The 21719-nt window shown below is 41.6% G+C and overlaps 1 protein-coding gene across 2 annotated transcripts; it reads left to right on the top strand.

Annotated features, from left to right (window-relative positions):
• Positions 1–8993: 8993 nt before the first annotated feature.
• On the top strand, positions 8994–20932 carry paip2b (poly(A) binding protein interacting protein 2B). Of its 2 annotated transcripts, none has more exons than XM_080486787.1 (4): positions 8994–9258; positions 17232–17398; positions 18611–18793; positions 18878–20932. In XM_080486787.1, the coding sequence occupies exons 2-4, from the start codon at positions 17243–17245 to the stop codon at positions 18932–18934; spliced, it is 396 nt and encodes a 131-aa protein (XP_080342913.1). In that variant the 5' UTR covers positions 8994–9258; positions 17232–17242; the 3' UTR covers positions 18935–20932. The 2 variants fall into 2 exon arrangements, with proteins under 2 accessions (XP_080342913.1, XP_080342912.1); XM_080486786.1 differs by lacking the exon at positions 8994–9258 and adding an exon at positions 11541–11705.
• The last annotated feature ends 787 nt before the right edge of the window (positions 20933–21719 follow it).

Genomic DNA, 21719 nt, shown 5'->3' on the forward strand with positions numbered 1-21719 from the left:
GGAGGGGGGGGGGGGGGGGGGGGGGCTGCTGGGGGATTTACCTCCCATGTAAACTGCAGGGTACGTGTTGGAGAGTGAGGGTGGAGTCATCTGGAGCAGGCGGTGGATCTCGGTTAAGTCATCTTGACCTCTCACTCCCCTCCCACTCCTCCACATCTCCGCCTGCTCCGTTTAATTAGCTCTTCCTGTCCTCTCTGTTTTGTTTCTCGTGTAGATTATTATTATTTTTTGGGCCCCTTGTTCTTTCACTCTTCACACTGTAATAACCTTTTCTCACAAAAGCAGGAAACGGCAAGGTGTTTAAAAAAAACCCCGCCTCTGGATGTGTCCTCTCACAGAGTCGAATAGAAAAATGATTCAGTCCTTATTTCTTGATCTGCTTTGAAAAATGGCCTTGTTACTGAGGATAAACTTGGCAACCAGACAAAAACAATATGATTCAGTCTGTATTCAAGTCATTACTATGAACATAAAGTGTTATACTTAATATTACACAAGTGTTTTCTAATATTTCCCGTCATTATTGAACATATACATTAAACATTTATCAAGGTGGTGGAAAAAGTAAGTGAATCCTTAAATTTAATAACTGGCTGAATGTCCTTTGTCTGCAATTTCACAAAACATGTTTGTTGTAAGTTGCTGATAAGACCTGGACCACATTCAACTCATTTCCCCCTTGATGATTCCTCTGTGGCAACAAAGCAGCCCAAATCCATGATGCTGCCGCCGTCATACTTTACTGTTTGGACTATGCGTTCTTCCCAAGCAAGTTGATCAACAGCAACGGGAAACTATTCCGAAGGCTTCAAGAATAAAAACAGCAATTAAGTCTATTTAAGATGTTTTTATCATTGTGGATTTCTATTTGTTTTTATGAATGATGAATGAATGGCCTTTGGATCTGGAAAGTTGCTCATTCGGCACTTTCCAAACACAACCACGTCTGCATTTCAAGCCCTCAAAGGGATATTTGTGAGTATCAGAGGCGGGTTAGTCAACTTCTGTTTGCTTCCATTTCCTTTCATAAGGCTAACCTACACGAATAACTTCATATTTACAGCACCGGCAAAGAAGCGGACTGGATTTCATTGTCCAACTTTTGTTTTGTTACGCAGTGTGCGTGCATAGATCGTGAGGTTCACTCTTACGCTGCAGGGATCTGATTTCTTCCCTCTTGGGCTGTGATTGAAAGCATACATTAACCCCCAGCGCTCGCGGACACACACACACACACACACACACACACACACACACACACACACACACACACACACACACACACACACACACACACACACACACACACACACACACACACACACACACACACACACACACACACACACACACACACACACACCAAGACTAACTGGCCCCACTCCCAATGGGCAGAGGAAGTTGGACCTCTTGAGTATGTGAAAGAAAATGCCCCAGGTATATACACACACATCCATATACGCTCAGTCTCCTTGTCCTGTCAGATTTCCAAATCAAATTAGGTTGTGTGTGTGTGTGTGTGTGTGTGTGTGTGTGTGTGTGTGTGTGTGTGTGTGTGTGTGTGTGTGTGTGTGTGTGTGTGTGTGTGTGTGTCTGGAAGCCATTACCTGGCATGCCGACCCCCCCTTGCTGCCCAAAAACCAAGAGGCCCCATGGATCCTGCCATCACCTCTTTCTTTCGCCTGCCGTTCTCTTTATTGCTTCTTTTATTGTTCTGATACTTCATCTCTTCTCCCTGTTGCAGGTCTAACTTTCTTCTTCTTCTTCTTCTTCTTCTTCTTCTTCTTCTTCTTCTTCTTCTTCTTCTTCTTCTTCTTCCTGTTTAATTAGATTTAATTGATCCCTTGTCCTTGATGAGCACTTGCAGCAGAGGGGCAGTAATTTGGGTGTGTTTTACAATCAGCTTCGACCTAATCAGCATTAAACCTGATTGGAACCAACAACGCATGAAACATCCATACTCCACCTTCATCCTTCATCAGCTTCACCCTCCTCCTCCTCCTTGGAGGTCCAGAGGCAGGAAACTCAGCACAGGAAGTGATGGAGTCAGGTGACAGGAAGGAACCCCTATGTAGCATTCCTCTCATGAATTTCACGTTATCTCTAGGACCCTGGAAGTCCTCGAGCGGTGGAAACACACCCATAAAACACACACACACACACACACACACACACACACACACACACACACACACACACACACACACACACACACACACACACACACACACACACACACACACACACTCTGACATACACACACAGTTTTCTGTACAGCTCCTCTAAATAGCCCACAATCTCGGCTGCGTTATAAATGAGAACCTGTTACATCCCAAGATACCCTTTAACTGCACAATGCTGCTGATAATACAGGATTGTGCAGTTTCTTTAGTCGTGAAGTACCAATAGTTCATCCTACTTTGTTGTTGGATAAATATGATAAAGAAACAAGTCTGCATAAACTGTCAGCAGCCAACTTTGATGAACATTAAAGCAGAGGGGAATCAGTTTAGTCGCACTTCTAAAGCTCACAATCTAACATGCTTTTGTGCTACACTGAGCAAAGTGAACTGACTGATGATGGTATGATGAGTCATGTGAGTATTGACTGTAGTTTTCCTAAATTTTTGGGGAATACAATGTGAATGCCTCTCGTAGATCTACCAACAATCAAAACAGACAGAGCACCGCAGTCACGTGGTTGCAGCAGCCTACATTTTTTTTACAGTCTGGGTCTGCACAAGTTTCCCAATTGAGATTTCATTGGTTTATTAGTAGAAAAAATAAGTGTCTAATAAAAGTGACGAATATTTCATGTACGATAACTATCTGTTGATAACACAAGACACACTGAGGGTGGGATCCTTTCATTTTCTCTAAAAAAAACAAACTAACTGAGCCTGAATATGGAGATAAATTAACAATGTAAAAATCTGACGAGTTTCCTCAAGACAACTAAGGAAAAGTGTTAACTAAACATAAAGCCCTGAGTCTCTATAAATATCTGGGAGCAATGGTGTAAAACACACAGGGGAACCTTAAGAGAGGGAGTAAAGAAGAACTATTGGCGTGTACTGTGTAACTGCTGTTTTCTTTTAGTTTGAGTGGTCAGCGGAACAAATGTGCAGCAGGGGTATATTTCCATGTTCACAGTCCTTGTTAAAACTGAGCAAACTGTAGTTCTGCTGCCGTTGTGCAGGCTGAGTGTTAACAACACTTCTGTGGTGAGTGCCAACAGGACCTCAGACTATAAGCACCTGTGTGTGCACCATTACCGAGATTGTTCAGAAAATGATAGAGGCTTTTCTGTCCCTCCTGGCTGCATGTGGGTATAACTTATACCCAACTCACAAATACACGCTTATACTGTATAAGTGTGTATTTGTGAGTGTGCGCCATAACGTGCCACTTCCCTTCCCATTCATGTGCACGCTAAGGGTGTGTTGTGTGTGAATTATTTCTATGAATGGGTGTGTGTTGCATTGAACAAACTTACCAGTACTGCCTGGGGTGGAGACCAGGAGTTACAGGAAAGCCTGGTGGTCGAAGATACACACACACACACACACACACACACACACACACACACACACACACACACACACACACACACACACACACACACACACACACACACACACACACACACACACACACACACACACACACACACACACACACTGAACATGATATTAAACATGGCCGCCCTCTGTTAGAAGGTCTAGGCTATTGTGTATTGAATATAGAGGGGGAGCAAGAGGCAGCAAAGTACAGGAAGGGAACTTTTGATTTATGATTCAATTGGAGAGACGAAGGGGGAAATTTATAGCAGACGGGATTGAGTGAGGGAGAGAGGGGGGGGGGGGGGGGGGGGCAGTGTTGAGTAGCAGCAATAAAGAGAGCAGGGGAAAGAACTTGAATACCATATTTTGTATGTAAGTAAATAGTGTGTGTGCATGTGTGGATAGTTATATTACTCCAAACTCCCATGACAATATAACATGTGCTTGCTGACTGTGTCTAGTTTTCTTCAGAAATCGCTTCTATTAAACAACAGTAAGTGAACATTCCACTGGTTTATACCAGCCAAAAAATAGCTTTCTTCTTCTGCATGCGCTTTTTAATGATGAAGAAGAACAGATTGAAGTTCTTAAAAACCTAAAAATGAATGCATAAAACTGGCACAGGCTCCAAACTGTCCTCAGTAAAATGACAACAAAAAAAGAAGGTTGCCTTTGAACAACGGTTGCGTTCTCTTCATGGATCACGGACCCATCCATTTGGTTAAAATTGGTCTTGATGGATGATAGGATTCTTTAGGAGTCTCAGTTCATCAGATGGAATAAAATATGAGAAGAAAGTGAATTCTTTGTTTTATTCATGTGCCTTTTACTGATATTGACAAGAACAGAGTCTTGGGAAAACACATAACCTTTATTTTAGAAGAATCTGCTAAAAAAAAAACTATTACAGCTTTAAAATGTTCAAATGTATCTTATAAAAAAAAGGAATGAAGAAAAAGCCAGTTTTTTTATTTTTATCAAATGGCTAATCTAACATATTTTAGTGTGCACGATAAACTTGTCAGCTTGTCCTTTAAATCTCTCAACGGCTAATCTTTTTTTTTTTCAATCAGCAGGCATAATCTGCTTCGGTCACACGTGAGCCGTGTGGAAATCCCCTTTTAAACTTTGCAAAGCATATTTGCCAAGTTCAGGTCTTTGTTTTAATATAGCTTGCGTGTACATGTGTGTAATAGCAAGGACGTAAACCGTTTGTATGTTTCTTCTTGTGTTACACAAGGACACGTATCATAGATATAGTGTGCATAAATCAGCTGCACACGCACATGCACACGCACACACACACGCACAAGCACACACACACACTGATGCTGTCATTTGGGGGAACATCTGGTGTTTTTGGACATTGATTTAAAATCCCCATCTCCTTCTCAACTCGTATGCATGTCCATGGATCCAGCTGAGGAAATCTGTGGGTATTTATGATAAGGTCGACTTATACCGAACAAGCAAGAAGTGGTGACGTGTCGACTGTCACTTGAGTATTCAAACATTTGATTCTTTATTATTGCAGGCAAGAAAATAAACTTATGAGAAATGACCCAGTACAGAGAACAATCATGTCAGCTCGAGACTCTTTTGGAAAATTAACAAACAGAGGAGGGCCAGCTTGTGAAACGCAGTATTTCTAATATAGCAAACTGTACCCGTTTGAGGCATTACAGAGGAAATGTATTTCTTGTTTTCTAATTTGCAGCATTACCAACTTAATGTGTCAGGCTGTGGCTAAACCACACAGCCTAACTACACTGTGGGCGAGAGTCGCCCTCCACTGTCATTTGAGAGTAATGCACCCTCCTGCTGCACGACACAGCTGAAATGTACACAATGCTGTCAGTGAGATATCAGCAGTTCCACTGGGTGAAGAAGAGCCATGTTCTTGAACCTGATATTTATGTTGATATTCTGTAATGATAACATTAAAAGTAAGTTTAAATAAGATCTTTCATAAAATTAGTGGCCTGTCTTGGCCCTTACAATAATAAAAAGTTGCCCATCCCTGCCCCACGCCAAGAGGAGTGTATGGGATATTCTGAAAAAGGGTACTGCAAATAAACCTTCCAATAATGGAGAATACTTAGCACTTTTTAGATTTTCTAATATTTGTTAGAGTCTCCTCTTGTCTTGTAACGTGTCTTTTGGAAGGTCGTCTAACCTGCTGCCTACGTTGGACTGTAGGCAGACTATGTGCTACAGTGGCTTACTGCACCATAATTGCTTGATAGTCTGGAGGTACTGTAACCCATATTCTTATGTTCTGTGGATATAAGATTATCTGTGTTTGTGGATTTTTGTGTGCCTCTTTCTTTCTCCGCCCCTAACTTCAGCAGATGAGCACTTGAAGAAGTATCACTGTAATTTGATTTTTTCCTTTGATGACATATTCTAAGATACTATGTTCCTTTTGTTTACTAGTTTACAACAAACCTCTTTCTTTCTATATTGATTTCACAAACAGCCTTGTTAATGGCTGGTTGCTGGTAGTTTTAGGAGTAGCAAGAGGAGAGTTTAATATTCCCAAAGACTTTGGTGTGATCTGGATTCATTCCATTTTTTTTTTTAAATTGGCTTTCTCACTGCAGTGCGATAAAATTGGTATTTGTGATGTTGGTTTTTATGTGTTAGGAAATGTGGGAACTGTTTCCTATTGAGTAACATTTAGTACTCAAACGTGACACCCAGCACAGAGAAGCTGCATCATCTTTCTGTATGAAACTTCCTCCACTTTGCACTGGGCACAAGAGTAATTATAAAGAATGAAAACAGAAAAAGATGGAAGCATAAACATTTTGAGAAAAAGAGACAGTAGCCCAAATTAAATTATTTATTTTTAAAATCAGTACAGGAATTGAAATTTACATCGCATATCTTCTCTTATCCGTAACCTCCTTTCTACAAAGGGACAGTGCCTCTTCAAATGTGATAGAACCATAGACATTCAGAGTGAAATGCCGTTGTATTCTGATCCCCCCAAAAATATTCTCAGCTCTCCAAATCTGCATGAGGAAACAGGTAAGGCCGCGTTTGTTGACCAAAAATAGGCCGAGGCTATTAAAGGCTTGGAGGCAAATGTGATGACTGCTGTGAAGAATCAGAATGGATAAACCATTTGGTCCAGATGGTAGCAGAGTAGCACAGCCTGGCACCGCACCGTTTGAATCTGTTATGTTGTGAAATTACTGGGAAAAGTTTCTTTATCTGTCGTGTTGGAATACACCGAGAAAACAACATTTCCTGTTTAATGGAATTGAACCTCACAGCGATCTTAGGTGAACACCACTTTTTGGTGTGAAGCCTTTTACTTTGCCACTGAGTGCGAGTAATGAAAGCTGTGACAGGCGAGAGTGGCTACCTTAGAAAGTGAGTGGAAATACACTGATTGTATCACAAACTGCACAGGAGTCAGATCAGGAGCAGCAGTGTCCGTCTGTTGGCAGCCTGATGTTTCCCCCTGAAACTGATATGATGCTTGACTACTTTTTACACAAAAGTAATGTTCCTTTTTAGTGAAACTAATTGTCAGTCACAGTTTCTGCCTCTCGTGAATTTACTACCCAATCAATTCAAATTATTTCCATTATTCTGTACTCTTTTTTTAATAATATTGTCCATTGCATTCTCTTCTGTCTAAACACTTTGCTATTCCACCAAGAGAATGGATAAAACGTGTGCTTTGAAATCAAAGTAAAATAGAGCTGTCACCTCTCACGCGTCAAAAGTGAAACCTCACAATCAGCACAGGTTGTGAAATTTGGCTGACGTTATGATTTCCTGTATTTTCAAAACTAAAAAAGTGTTGTCGGGGGCAGAGCTGAAGGAAACAATTACATTGGTTGTATAGGTCTCGACAACTGACACACCAGTCAATTTTGTTATGGTAAGTTGAAAATAGTGCAAAGTCTTGTTGATAAATGTGTTTGTTGATCTCAGTCTCTTTAGTGTGGTTATTGTGTAATTACTGAATGATTCTGTGATCTATTCTTTTGAGGATCGTACACAAAGTGAACATGTCTTCTGTGATGTAAGAGCACGTTGTGTATGTTAAGGCCGTGACTGCAACGTTTGTATAAGTTTATGTGAAGTTTTGCTGAGTGAAAATGTGTTTCTGAGCATCGTACTGCTCTGTGTGAACTTTGAGAAGTTTTGAAACACATTTTATAGCACTTTTGGAGGTTCAGAGGTAAAAACGGTGTATCATCTCAGCCAGATTTACTGTTTTATGTTACTAGTAAAGTGAGTAGTACCTACCTCTTCAGTGTTTAATTTGTATGTTTGCACGTTATCATAGAAATTGTTATTTGTATTATATTTAAAGCAGAACATTTTTGCATAATAATTCCTGTTCAATTAATTAATTTGAATTATTACCATTCATACCTTGTGTGATTATTTCATCATTTTGCAAGGGTGCAAGATGAAGTGTTGTCCATCCTTCCATCCATCCGTCCGTCTTCTAATCTCAGCCGACGAAGAGCAGTGATGTCAAGCACATTTTAATTTAGTGGCCACATACAGCCCGATTTACAGGTCGGTAAAATAATGCCATAATATTCTTTCAATTTGAACTTTTGAGTTCTTTTGTCGTGGAGCAGAATATACGTGATGAAAATGTCTATATTATCACTGAACCAAACAATTACTGCAAGAAAATACTACAACCGCAACATAAATCCAATTTTAATTTAACATTCTGGTGCAAAATAAAGCAAAATTACCCCCCCCCCCCAATATGAATGTTCTTACAAAATCACCCTGATAATGTGGGTAGATGGTGTCAGTATTGTGTTACGTCTGCAAGAAATGTGTTAGAAATAAATCTGTGTTTTCCTTTTTTTTTTTTTTTTTTTTTTTACCATTTCCTCAGTGATTTTGTATTCCAGATTGAAGTCTCCTGGCATCTCTTGGCCTTATGTTTGACACTCCTGATTTACAGTCACTGATTAACCATCTGGAGAAAAACTCATACACACATATGGAGAATGTGCAAAATCCACTAATCTAAACTGTTTCATACTTCTTGTTATTTAGAAATCACTAGGATTGACGGACTCAAACAGGGGGGACAAGGGGGCTTCATTCGCCCCTGACAAGTATGTGAACGCCACTGCTCACTTTTACTTTTTCCTCTCCTCGTGTAACTATCGCTTTTTTTTTTTTGTCCCAAACACGCTTAAGTAACACAAAACTGGATCTTTGTCTGTAAAATAGGAGTTAGACCTCGTTGAAACGGCCCCCCGGTCAAATATTAACCAGTCCTGTCGATTGCAAAGACGAGCGCAGCCAGGAAAAAAAATGGATTGTATTTTGTTTACTTACGTGAATGGAGCTGTGGGGCGGGGCTTGTGAGAACGTGAACCAATAGCGTCGCGGTATTCTGTTGAGTGACGTGGCCATAAACCAATGACTGAAGCGTACAACTGGACTAGCACGACCGCGAGACAACGTTTTTTTCTGTCAGCGTCTGGCCAGGAACAACTGTGGATTTATACGTATTTTAGGCAAATAACGAGCGCAAACTGACCCGAGAGACGCTTGTTTGTATTGCATATTGGAGATTGGAGCAATAAATTCTCAACTGTGTGTTTTTTTTTCGTGATATTTGGGACCGGAAAAGAGCCGACAGCTGGTTTGCGGATCCCCCCCCCCCCAACAACGCTGCACTTGAAGTTGAGAGGTGAGTCTGTTGTAATTGATGCTGTGAAAGCAGGGCAGGCTGCAAGCTGCAAGCTGCAGAAAGAACAACTCGTGCACAAAAAGAAGTGCAAGGAAAAAATAAGACGTGGCAAAGCGATTAACTTGCTGCTTAAGAATCTATTTATTTCTGGCAAAACTCAGCAGCTGCTGCTAATCGTTTGACTAATCTGCTGGAAAAGTTGTCACCAGGAAAGAAAGAGGCGGTGTTTAATTCACATCACTGCGCCTGTTGTTGACTGATAGGTAACAAAGAATACGTTAAAAAAAAGAGAAGTGCAATCCATATACTCCTGCTTTAAATCTGAAAGGAAAGGCATCGAAAAGACTCGGTGTGTTTCTGCTCTCAACGCATTATAGCTGGATCTTGTTTGGATTAATCATCTAAAAACGCACGATTAGCCTCTGGAGGGGATAGTAATGGAAACACTGTGCAAAGTCCAAGCCAGATGTTGTCTTGTAGCTGCTTGCAATAGGAAATTCAGTTTTTTTCTGCACGTCTGCAAAGAGTTTTCTCAACAATAAACAGATATCAGTGCACTTTGATTTTCAATTTCTCGCCACATGCACTGTCCACCTGCAAAGTTGCATATGTTTCCAAATAGAAATGGCCATGCTGTTGATCGGTACTCTTTTCACACATGTCGGTGATCAGCAAAACATCTGTTCTGATCAGTGCATTGATAAACATAATTTTCCAGAAATAGTTGAATATAAAATTTCTTATTTTGTTTAGTAATGGATAAATGATAAATGGTAAACTCTGCATTCATTGCATTAGTTCAGGGCTACTATTTGATAGTGGAATTTTTATTTCAGCATGTCGTTTAGCAGTTTCATTAAGAACTCCTAAATGAAGTAGAGAAATTGAAGGTTATTATTGGCTATATTATGGTTCAGCTGGCAATAGTTTACTGTGACCTGAAAAAGTAACAATTCCTCTCAAAGAAAGAAAATAAGCCAACATTAAACAATTCAGAAATAAACTTAAATCAATCATTTCAAAACTTACATTTCAGACTACAGCCTAGCACTAACATACCTTTTAGTGAAGACAAGTATGAACAGGCACCAAAGCACTTTCACTCAAGCCACTTCCCATATAAGCTTTGCAGTATGAACAACATGCGATGCGAATGCGTCCCGGGACAGGAAAGTATGTCATACGTAAACGTTGTCAGTGCGCGCAGTGTTTTCGTCTAAGAGAATGCACCAGAGTTTACAGTCTTTCCCACTTTCCCAAAAAACTTTGGAAAAGAACAGAGGCGTTTGTGCCTTGGGGTCTGCCTTATAGCGGCCTTGGCAGAGGACACCATCTAGCGCAAGCTGAATGACTTATAATTGTGCGTCGCACCATTTAGCGGATGAGACATAGCGGTAGTAACACAATCCAATCTCAAGTGGTTAGCCTGAAACGCATGACACCTACAAGTGTAAATAGTCTGCATCTGGGCTCGCCACATGCGATCAGATCCACCAAAATGCATGCTAATGCCGGGTCTGAATGAGCCCAACATGTAGATGGTGCAGTGGTTATCACTCTCGCCTCAAAGCAAGAATGTTATGGGTTCGTATGTCGGCCTTTCTGTTTTGAGTTTGCATGCTCTCCCCATGTGGGCATGACTTTACTCCCACAGTCCAAAAACATGCATGAGAGGTTAAGTGGTGACCCTAAATTTGCCTCTTGATGTGAATGTGTGTGTGTGTGTGTAGTTGTCTATCTCTCTGTGTTTGCCCTGTGATGGACTGGTGACCTGTCCAGGGTGTACCCCAGCTGGGATTGGAGCTAGCATCCTGCGACCCTGAACAGCATGAAGTGGTATAGAAGATGGATGGATGGATGGAAACCCATCGGCGCTCATTAATGCCAAATGGAATAGGAAGAAGTTGGGTATACCTTGCCCTACCCAGTTACTTTTAGAAATTTACAAAGTATTGGCACAGCTAATCTAAATGATTAGAATGATGTATAGAATAGAATAGATATATGTATTGTCATTCAAAAATATACATCATCTGCACATACAGGAATGAACTTGTTTTGGAACATGCTCAACTTAGGCTTTAAAACGTGTCTAAAAACAAAAACAAGAAAAAGCATAAAAACACACACATTACAACAGTAATAAAGTGTTGAGATGCATCATCAAAAATATTGAAGCTGGATGTTGCACTGAAGAATTATTGCACTGGATTTCACTTCCATCCGGCATCGCCGACGGTACCTGAACGCATCAGCAGACCACGTGACGGACACGGCTCTCCGCTGTTAGCAAGCACGGTGGCTAACGGGGTTTAGCTGAGCGGAGCTACGCTGCATCGCGGAGCTAAAAGAGACCCAAAGCGGAGAGACGCCGAGCGCACACTCGCAGTCGCAGTAACCTTGTATAACGGCACACGCTGAGACGAACGCCGAGAGCACGATGCCAGGTAACCCGAGTGTTTCGGCGGTGTCTTGTGTGTGGGGGTAGAGCGCGCGGACGTGCGACCCGGAGCGGAGGCTTGTTTTGTTGACCTGCTTCAGGGATGCTGCCATGCTGTAGCAGCGTGCTAACTTTCGTAGCCGAGCCCACTTTGTTTGGCCTCGTTTCAGGACGGGCTTGTGTTCGACGGCCGCCTCGCGTGTTAACCGCGTCCGTCTCGCCCGCTAATGTACACACACTTGGCGGGGGTGGGTGGGGGGTTTCTTATGCAAGCGAGCTTCTCGACTTTGCTGCGGGTGTTTCCAGTCCGCCAGCCCCGCTGCCCTTTGTTGTTGCTGGATAGCTTCCACCTCGGGCCCGTTCACTGACAGCACGGCTCTGACGGGCTATTTGCAGCCGCCGTGAACTAGCCACTTAGCATTACGTCGGCTCAGAGCTTCCCAATCCCTTTACCGAGTCCCCAGGTAGGCCCGGACACCTGGTTTAGCCCGTTAGCAGACCGTAAAGCCACGACGGCACGGCTCCTGTTACATACACAGCGCTCGCTCTTACATTACATAAGCGCTTATGAAGCCTTTTTTATTCTCAAAGCACTCAATGTGTACAGTTTGTGCTTGACATCACAAACACGTTTTTTTTTTTTTTCATCGTGTTTGTCCCGCATCCGGATGGATTTCTCGGTTTTTATTTCCCCCATCCTCGGATTCACACATTATAGGAATTGCACAACAAAGTCCACATGAGATTGAAGCCACGTTTCTCTCTGCCTGCTGTTAATGGAGTTTCTCCATAAGGTTAATAGTTTACAGCGCTTTAAACTGCAAACTAAAGTATTTAGGTTGTCGTCTCAACAATTTACAAGAATTAGGTTTGATAGTCTCAATCTGAGTCATAGACACCATCTTCTATTTTAAGGCTTATTGGAGCACGAAATCTTAAGCCTTTCTATATTAGTTGTTTAATCTGATTTCAAATTGTTTATCAATATGGTTCAAACCTTAAAAAAAAAAAAAAAAAGAGTTATAGAAACGAGAAGAATTGTTTCCCTTTTTTGTTGTTGCTATAGTATTAAATTGTTTACAAATGGTCATCTATCCTACCAAGCTTCAAAAGTATATTATCTTTGAATAAAGCAATATAGTGTGAATGCTTATTAAAATAAGTTTAATTTGAGTTTCAAAATTATTCAAATTTATCAGCCTGGAATGCGAGTTTCCAGAAGCTTTTTATTAAGTATGTTTTATCAGACCCGCACCATAAAACTCAACATAATTCAGTTATCCAATCAAAACAAACCCTTTAAATTAAGGTGTTTTTTTCGTTTGAAGTAACTTGGACATGCAAAAAAGAAGCATGTTTAGCATTTTTGGCTTCGCACAATGGGTTTAATTCTCGGCTTGTCAGCATTTAGGTGAAGGTGTGCTCCTGCATAGCCTCCAGTCGACTGCACATTTCTCTTTTTGACTTATTTGTCAAATATGTCAGGAGTCTGATCATGGTCTGCCCGCACGGAGGTCGAGGCTGTGCTAACTAAATATTACATGGTGACCAACACACAGTTATGCAACGTGAACATGTTAAGTGCTGCACGCCATCAGGACATCATAGCACAATGGTGGCTCGGTGCACTCATTTATCCTGGTTCACCCAGCATAGCCTCGGCACAAGCATGTTGACGGTTGGATCCTATGGGTATTTTTAGATGTAATACAGTTGAGATATCTTAGAGGATTTTTTTACATTGGTTTATTTTGCTTCCTTTCCTTTAGACACATCTAACATATCAAAAATGTAAAAGTACCAGTGACGGTATCTTTATAGAGAAGGTCAAATCTTCTGAAAGCTTTTTTGTCTCGCACTCTTAAACCCCGAACTGTTTGGCATCTCATCGTTTGAAGTGATATCACATGCAGAAGATGTTGACATGCAGAGCTGCAGACAGTAAAGTGTATTGAATAATTGTTTGTGGATGTAAAAACACGGAGCTTTGACTAAAATGTTCTGATGAGCATCTTGTGTAAACTCCGTTCCTCTTCTGTCTGACTCGTCTTTTGTTCTGGCGGTTGTTTGTAAACTTTGGTAGTCGATGTTAACATCTTTTTGTTTCCACTCTCTTTATAGTCTGTTGCAGAAGCACATTTAAATTATCTCTAGCCTAGTCTTTTTATATCTTAATAACCTCCTATATAAACTCTCTCTACATAATTAGACCTTTTTTTTAATCTTTATGTACAGACTCAGACAAACCTGTCTCTAATAACCTACTTAGATCCTGAATGTTTGAAGGACGGTGTGTCCGTACAGTGAGGGGCACTCGGCCTGGGGTGAAACTCTGCTCACACGTGTTGATTCTTGCTTTGCTGGCAGAGACACAAATGGCAGGAAGAGGCTTCAAACAACACGGTGTCCTGGACGGGGGATCGGGGCATTATGCGGGTGCATTCTCAGGCTGTTTGAAGCCCAGTCTTTGAAAATCAAACATTACAACGTCATTGTGTGTGTATTTGTGTGTATTACATGAGGCTGACCTGGAGCTGTGTCGGTTGAGATCATCATTTTACTCTTTTTTTTTTTTCTTCACCTCCTCTCCCTCTCTCTTCCCTCCCCTTTGCAAGGCTGCAGTTGAGTCATGGCGAGTCTTTCGCTGCTGGCTGGCAGTCTGAGGATTATGTCATTATGGTGGAAGCGTCTCATCATAGTAGAAATCCTGTGCATGTGTCAGAGGAGCGAGGATGGACAGTACTCGACCATAATCAATTCACCATAGTTTTCTGTTTGGTGCTCCGATGGTGATTAATGTGTTTTTGCATAAAGTATAATCAATTTATCTTGATACCCCTAAAACGAACAGAAATGAGACCACAGATTTAACTTTTGGGTGGGATAACATTTTCAGACAGCAGGTGAAAGTGTGTCCTTCGAGACTTTCTTAAAGCTCATTTGTTTTAACACTTTAAATGGTGGCACTGCCTCTATACTTGGTTATTTGTGAAATGTGAGTAAAACATGGCATCAGTACTGTTGTCTCTTTGAGCTCGCATAAAGTGAGCCTGAGTTTCTTGAAGTGAGCGGTGTTGGGCCCCGTTTAACATGTTTTCAAGTGGAAACGGCAAGCTTTTATTGTGTTATGGGATTCTGTTTACGGCGGTGCTCGGAGTCGCTGAGAACTGAACTTTTTCAAAATGCTCTGATCTCTGTAAACAGGGCTCACTGAACTCTTCTTTTAGAAACACTCCGTTCGCTTAGCTTATGATCACTGGTGTGCCAAACAAATTAATTTCTGATGTTTTGACTCATTCGTACATTTTTTCGGCTGTCTGCAAGTTTTTATCTGGAATGAGAAAACGGGACAAAATTAAACATGTATTCTGATGCATTTAGCACAGAAGCAGCTGTCCTTCACGTCTGTTATGTCTCCAGCTTTATGTTGAAAATGATAGTGGGATTGCAAAGCAAACACAACGCCGATGGTTATTTAAAAAAAATGTTTTCCCTACTTTTCTTCATATGAGCAAACAGGCCCATTAGCATGAACACTATTTAAGTTGATGTCATATTGTAGACCTGTAATTAAAGTAAAAGTGAACTAACAGGTCTGGAAACTCTACTTGTTATATTGCACCCTCCGGATTAGAGTTGCGGTGAGACTCCCTTTTCGGTTTTGACAAACTCCAGTTTTAGATTGTACACGAGCAGCGCAGAGAAACAAATGTGAGAAACGCACAGCAGGGCAGCAGTGTATTTTCAGCCCAGGTGTGGATGTTGTTTAGTCATTGGAATTTGAATTTCACTTGGAATATTGCATTCTACCACGGACTGTCCCTTTGAAGAAAAGAGGAAGTTTATAGATAATATAAAATCTGATATGTAGCTGGGGAATATTATTTCACTTCCTCCAGAGATTTATCAGTGAGTAGGTTTACTTCTGGGTTCGTTTTAGGCTACTCCCTCCAAGTCTTGAGAGTCCAGAAACCTTTGAGTATTTCCTCTTTACTAACAGGGTTCATAATTGAGGAACTTAAATGCACAAAGATGGCACTGCTTTGCTGTGGTTTGTATTGAGTTTTAGTTCTGGATATTATTTAATTGAAAACGCTCGAGGAATTGCATAACCCATAGAAAACCTCACAAATACCTTTTTTTTTTTTTTTTTTTTTTTATCTCTACTGTGAGAAAGTCATGACAATTTTGAAATGAATGCAGATGACACAGACGCCTTTGTCTTCTTTAAAATCCATTAATAAACAGCAGGACGGATATCAGTGTGTGTTAAGCCTGCAGCTTTTACATTAAAGCTTTACGTACCACAATTCACTGTGTTTGCCTCATGCGCAGCCACCCGCGCGCTGCAGAATATTAAGCACACAATGGTTCGTGCTTCGGCTCACATTCAATCACTTTCTCCTCCTGAGATGTAAACAAATCATGACGATGAGCGGTTTTCTTATTGACTACAATCCGCCCTCTTCTTTTTAAACACTTGAGACTGACAAATTATAAAATTAGGAGCCAGTTCAACAAAATTTCAGTTAAAGAATAATCTCTTGAATTGTTAAGTGTATTATTGGCCAAAAAACCCCCAATATTAGCTGTAGTTGTGTTTGCATGCAAACTTTAAAAACAACCGTAGGCTGTAAATTTTTGATTTCTGCACTCATGAGAAATTATTTTACGATGAGGTGGAGTGTCGTCCCAGTCACACCTTTGTGAAAACATGCCTCAACAAACAGGCTAAAGGAGAGTTCCTCTTTTTCTAGCTGGAACAGCATCATAACTCCAGATTATGCTGCCTCCTGATGTTCATGTAACTTGCGCCGTTTCACTTCCACTGAAATCTTGCATAGTTGTGCTCCACATAGCCACTGATGCTAAATTTGGCCGAGGAATGAGGAAGTTGACATCGTTTAATTGGCTCCTAGCACTAAACAACTACAAGGCTCCCTGCTCCTGTTTGATTAAACCTCTGCAGCCTTTCACAGCAGCAGTGTCATTCACCAAGACTTTATTTCTTCTTCTTGTGGGTTTAACGGCAGTTTGCATCCATAAGGTTGCATTACCGCCATATGCTGGTTTTATTGGTTCTATCGATCTGCATTGTTTCCTGTCGTTAGTTATTTGAATTCACGATTCAGCTAACCGTTTCTGGAAAAAAAATTGCGAAAAGCATTCAAGTGTTTGCAGGAAGAATATTGGTAGACATAGAACATTGAACCAGCATAACAGTGTAACTGCTAGTGTTAGTCTTCACTTTCTCATTCAGATCAGTAGGTGTAGAGTTGTTTTGGCATTGTTGTTTATGAGATGTGAGACTCGCTGAAGACTTTCCTACCCATGGGGGCAGTTTTCCAGCTGCGGCTGAAATGTAATTGAAACCATGTTAATTTACTCAGTTTGGATCCCCGGCTGAAATGTTGGAGATCATGTAAATATAACCGCCAATAAGGCCCAGCTGTGGGGTACTGAAGAAATTCATTATGTGTGTAGTATGCCGCTTATACATAAATGACACCTGTGTTGTTCTACACCCTGACAGAGCCAGCTGAGATGAGCGGTCCAGAAGTGGCCAAGACACCGGGAGGCGGGGCTCCGGGGAAGGAAGGCAAGGAGCCTGTGGCCAATGGGCACGCCGGAGAGGGCAGCGACGCCAACCCGTTTGCTGAGTACATGTGGATGGAGAATGAGGAAGAATACAACAGACAGGTGTGTGCGCGCATGCACCCTAACACACACTTGAATGGCATATATTCATCATAATGACATTGCGTAATGTAGAAAAGGCAAGAAACGTATCTCCTCAATCAAATTGGCCGGAGAATTAACCGTCGTTATTATTCAAATGTTTGTGTGTCGCTACAATAGAGTGGTGACGCGCCAGTTGTTTTCTGACGCAGCTACATTTGACCTTGTATTAAACTGCAATTGTTTTGTGAGGCGGTATCTTTTCATTTGCCACCGTGCTGTGAAAAATGCTGTTGCCCCAACTAGTAGCTGGTGGCTGCATGACGATCAAAGCACCATGTACTGAACATGAATAAGACACTAGCAGAATTTCAATCGTTCATCCTACTAGTCACACCCATCACTCGTACTACTTTGGAGTGAGCTAAGGAACAATTTAGTTTTGATTGCACACAAGCCATTTTGCTGCTAGAGGTAGTATGACCCCCTAAACTAAAATGAGTTGAAATGATTTGTTCATCTCTTAATCAGTTTTGAACCTCATTCATACCTTCTTTGTGGTCTTTGTCTTTTTTTTTTTCCCCCTTCTCGCACATATGTACTGTACATCTGCTAATCTAAATTTGAGTTTTTGGCTGTGTAGAAAATGTAAGTCTTAATATCACAAATTCAGTATCGTTCTTTTGGTCATGTCAAAACATGAGCCGTATAAGAACAATATAGTTGACCGAGCAATTTACCCGTTTCCATCAACCAACTTTTGAGTTTACTTAGAAGTTATTCTTGTGCCTGCCATGGTGGCAAGGCGCAAAGAGTACTATCCTTATTATTTTTCTGCCTTTTTTTTTTGTGTGTGTGTGTCGTGTAACTGGTCTCACATCGTTGGGAGCACAGACATAAAAAGCAACATCAAAACATGCAGGAAGTTCAGGAAAATGTTGCTCCGACATTTGTTACCAATTCGGATAACTGTTTACCAATACAATGCCCAATACAAAGCGAATTCTATTTCTATGATTTACCGTCGTGTTTATTTTGCATGAACCGAATATTGGAGCATGTCGGTCAACCAGTATTTTGGAACTAAGCAAATCCACTCCAGTGAGTAGAAAGAGAGGAGAAAATCACAGCAAAGTTTGGATTTGAACTGGAGACCCTACCGTTTGTTGCAGGGTTCATCTTCGGCCTGTTTTTTTGTCTTACTTGTTTGTTTTCTTCTTCCTCCTCTGCCAGGTGGAAGAGGAGCTACTGGAGCAGGAGTTCTTGGAGCGCTGCTTCCAGGAAATGCTGGAGGAAGAGGACCAGGAATGGTTCATCCCTTCACGTGACCTCAACAACCAGGGGGTGGGACAGCTGCAGCAGCAGCTCAATGGCCTGTCGGTCAGCGATCACCACAGCAACCTGGAAGAAGTGGCGGTGAGTCAAGACGCGCCAGGTTTTCCTTCGCATCCTTTCTACGTGAAGCTAATACGCTCCCATTATTGTGTTTTGTTCTTGCAGAGGAAGAGCGTCTTAAATCCCGAAGCGAAGGAGTTTGTCCCGGGGAAGAAATACTAGGAGTCCCCCTCACCCCCATGGAGCCTCCACGCGCATGCACACATCCACACACACCCGTTCTCACATATTCTCAGAGACTCTGGCGGCCGCGACCGCAAACACACTGATTCTTCTCACACATACACGCACCTACACACCTAAAGTCAACGGCGTGCTGGCAGGCCCAGTCGGGGGGTGGGGGGATTTCTTTTTTTCTCGGGGTGTTTTCTTTTTTTTTTTTTTTCTTTTTTTTTTTTTTTGGTTTTTCTTTAACCTTTTTATTTCCTGTTTCTTGTAAACTGAGGGATGTTGGGTACAGGGGTGGGGGAGGGGTGTAGTACCAGCACCGCCCCACTGTGGGCGCTAGCTCATTGTCGCATTTCGGATGAAGTTTACAGAGTACGTGGATGTCATCGAGGTTCCTTTGGAAACTGAGGCAGCTACACAGGAGCGATGCCAGGACTCAAATTGAATCAAAAAAGTAAAAAATAAATAAATAAAAAAAATCAAACATGCTAATTTGTTCTTTTTTGAATTCGGTCATAAAAAAAAAAAAAAGTTGGTTGAGGGTTTCCATGAGGTTGAGGTTAGAGAGACTTAACATTTCAGGGGACACGATGGCTATCTGCCAATGCTCTGTAAACTCATCAGCAAGTCGAACCCGTCAGCATTTTCTCCTTTAATGTCACAAGCTCCCTGTGAATCACAGCTCTTGTGCATCAAAAAAAATGCTGTTGCTTTTCTTTTTCTTTTTTTCTTTTTTTTTTTGTACCTGCAGCAGCTCCCTTCCAAACCAAGTACAGTCCCCGACCTGCCTCCCATTTATTTCCAAGTGATCAGGACAGATGTGGACAGGTGTAATCATGGACAACAAGCTATTATTTTCCCAGTTTATGTGGAAGTCCATGTTTATGTTTGCTCCTTGTGTAAGAGCAGAGAGGTGGATGTTCCAGTTATGCATCAAACCCAGAATAAAAGTTTTTGAGTCTTGGTTGATCTTTTTGTTGTTGTTATGACAGCATCAATGTTTGATTCAGTTTGGAATCACTAGGAGTTCAGCCTCATTACAGGGGAGGGGGAGTATTTGGTGTGGGATGCAGCCACTGCCTCTTTTTGCCAGAAGAGCTTTTTTCCCCCCCAGCATCCGATCAATAGCCTCTCCTCTTACTTTCTTTGTTTGTTTTTCCCTCTTCATGTTTTTCAGTAGGAGGCGTTTTGTGTCTCTATTGGGTATGGTAGCCTGTGGTGTCCATTCAGTCCTGTCTGTAGGAGGAAACGGTAGGGAGAGGGACCGCTACAGCCGGTTAAACAGTTAAGTGTGGCGTCAGTATTGTTTCTTTGCTGTTCTTCGCCAGAATTGGAAGTTTGACTTTTAAACCACAAACCTCTGTTGTGCTCTGGGCTTCCCTAAAGCATCGTTCCTCAGTATATTATCCGTTAAAGTATGAGCCAATAAGAAAATGTATATGTGAGGATGCTTTTATGGAAATCCAGATTCTAATGAGCAGCAATGGGGAATTTTCAAGTCAAGTTCTGCTCGGTGTTGGCTGTCTTGGCTTGAAAATGCAGGGGCAGTATAGTTAGATAAAAGACCTTGTAATCTGGACAAGTCTGGTTGATGCCACAGTTCATTTGTTTTCCCCGACAGTGCTCCTATCTGGTGCATTTGACGGGCGTTGGGCAGATTGTGGTGCACTGTACATTAAAAGTTCTATGCGAGTGGCAGGTAGCGCCTCTGTCCACCTTTCTGCCTCTTTTCAGTGTGTTCCCAAACAGCAGAGCAAAGTGCTGGTTTAAAGGGGAACTTCCTCACAGCGTCGAACCACAGCCGTCGGAATGGCACCCTGGTGAAGCCAATAGGAATGTCCGCCAGGTGGATTGTACATGACATTATTTTTGGTGATTTGTTTTGAGTTCGTTGACAGACGTCGTAAGAGAGGGGGGAAAAAAAAGGTTCAGAAGACAGAGTATGGATTTCAATACAAACAAAAATGATGAAAAAAGATGAATAAAGATGTTAAAGACAATTTCCTTCTGATTGTTTTGTTTTCACGCTTTTTTTTTTTTAAAGTTTGAGGTCAGATTCTCAAAGTCATGACTTGTCACACTTTTAGCTGTAGGATTTGAAAAAGAGCAATAAAGCGCAAAATTTTTTTATTCAACTTTCAAATACGTCAAAATTCTATGAGAAACTCTTTGCATCAGTTAAAATAAGTTTTCATCAGGAAAACGCCTCCATTCTTTTTTTTTCTTGATTGGGTTAACCGTCTAATCCACCTTAACCCTCACCCACCCTGTACAAAGCCTCACTGGAGAAGATATCCTGGATAGAAATTCAGATTCAATGCAGACTAAATCTACTTTCACTTGGAGAACTGAAGCAACTATTAGACAGTCCAGGTCATGCTGACCTCTGCTGGTGTCTGGGGCAAATGCAATATAGTTCCGCAGCACCAGAATAGCTTTTTTGTTGTTGTTGTTGTTGCCCTTTTTGAATTGCAAAGAAATTGACCAAAGCAAGTCACGACTCGGTGTGATCTGTGATGGATTTCCTTCCAGCTCCAGACTCGGTGCTGTCCTAGACGGTCAGCACTCCTATTGCAGTTCTGCAAACAGCCTGGAGGACTGACGCGTGGACTTTGAACACTGCAGAAGTTTGAACAATACAGATGAGCAAAGACGAAACGTAGTAATAACTCCTCGAGATCAAAGACCGGAGGCGTCTGGTTCCTCTCACTATGAGCTCCTCCATTTGAGCACATGAGGACAATCTTCCTGTGTCATCACACGCCTCGCCACAAATCTC

This window comes from Lipophrys pholis (genome assembly GCF_963383615.2).
Source record: "Lipophrys pholis genome assembly, chromosome: 18".
In the NCBI taxonomy this organism is placed as follows: domain Eukaryota; kingdom Metazoa; phylum Chordata; class Actinopteri; order Blenniiformes; family Blenniidae; genus Lipophrys; species Lipophrys pholis.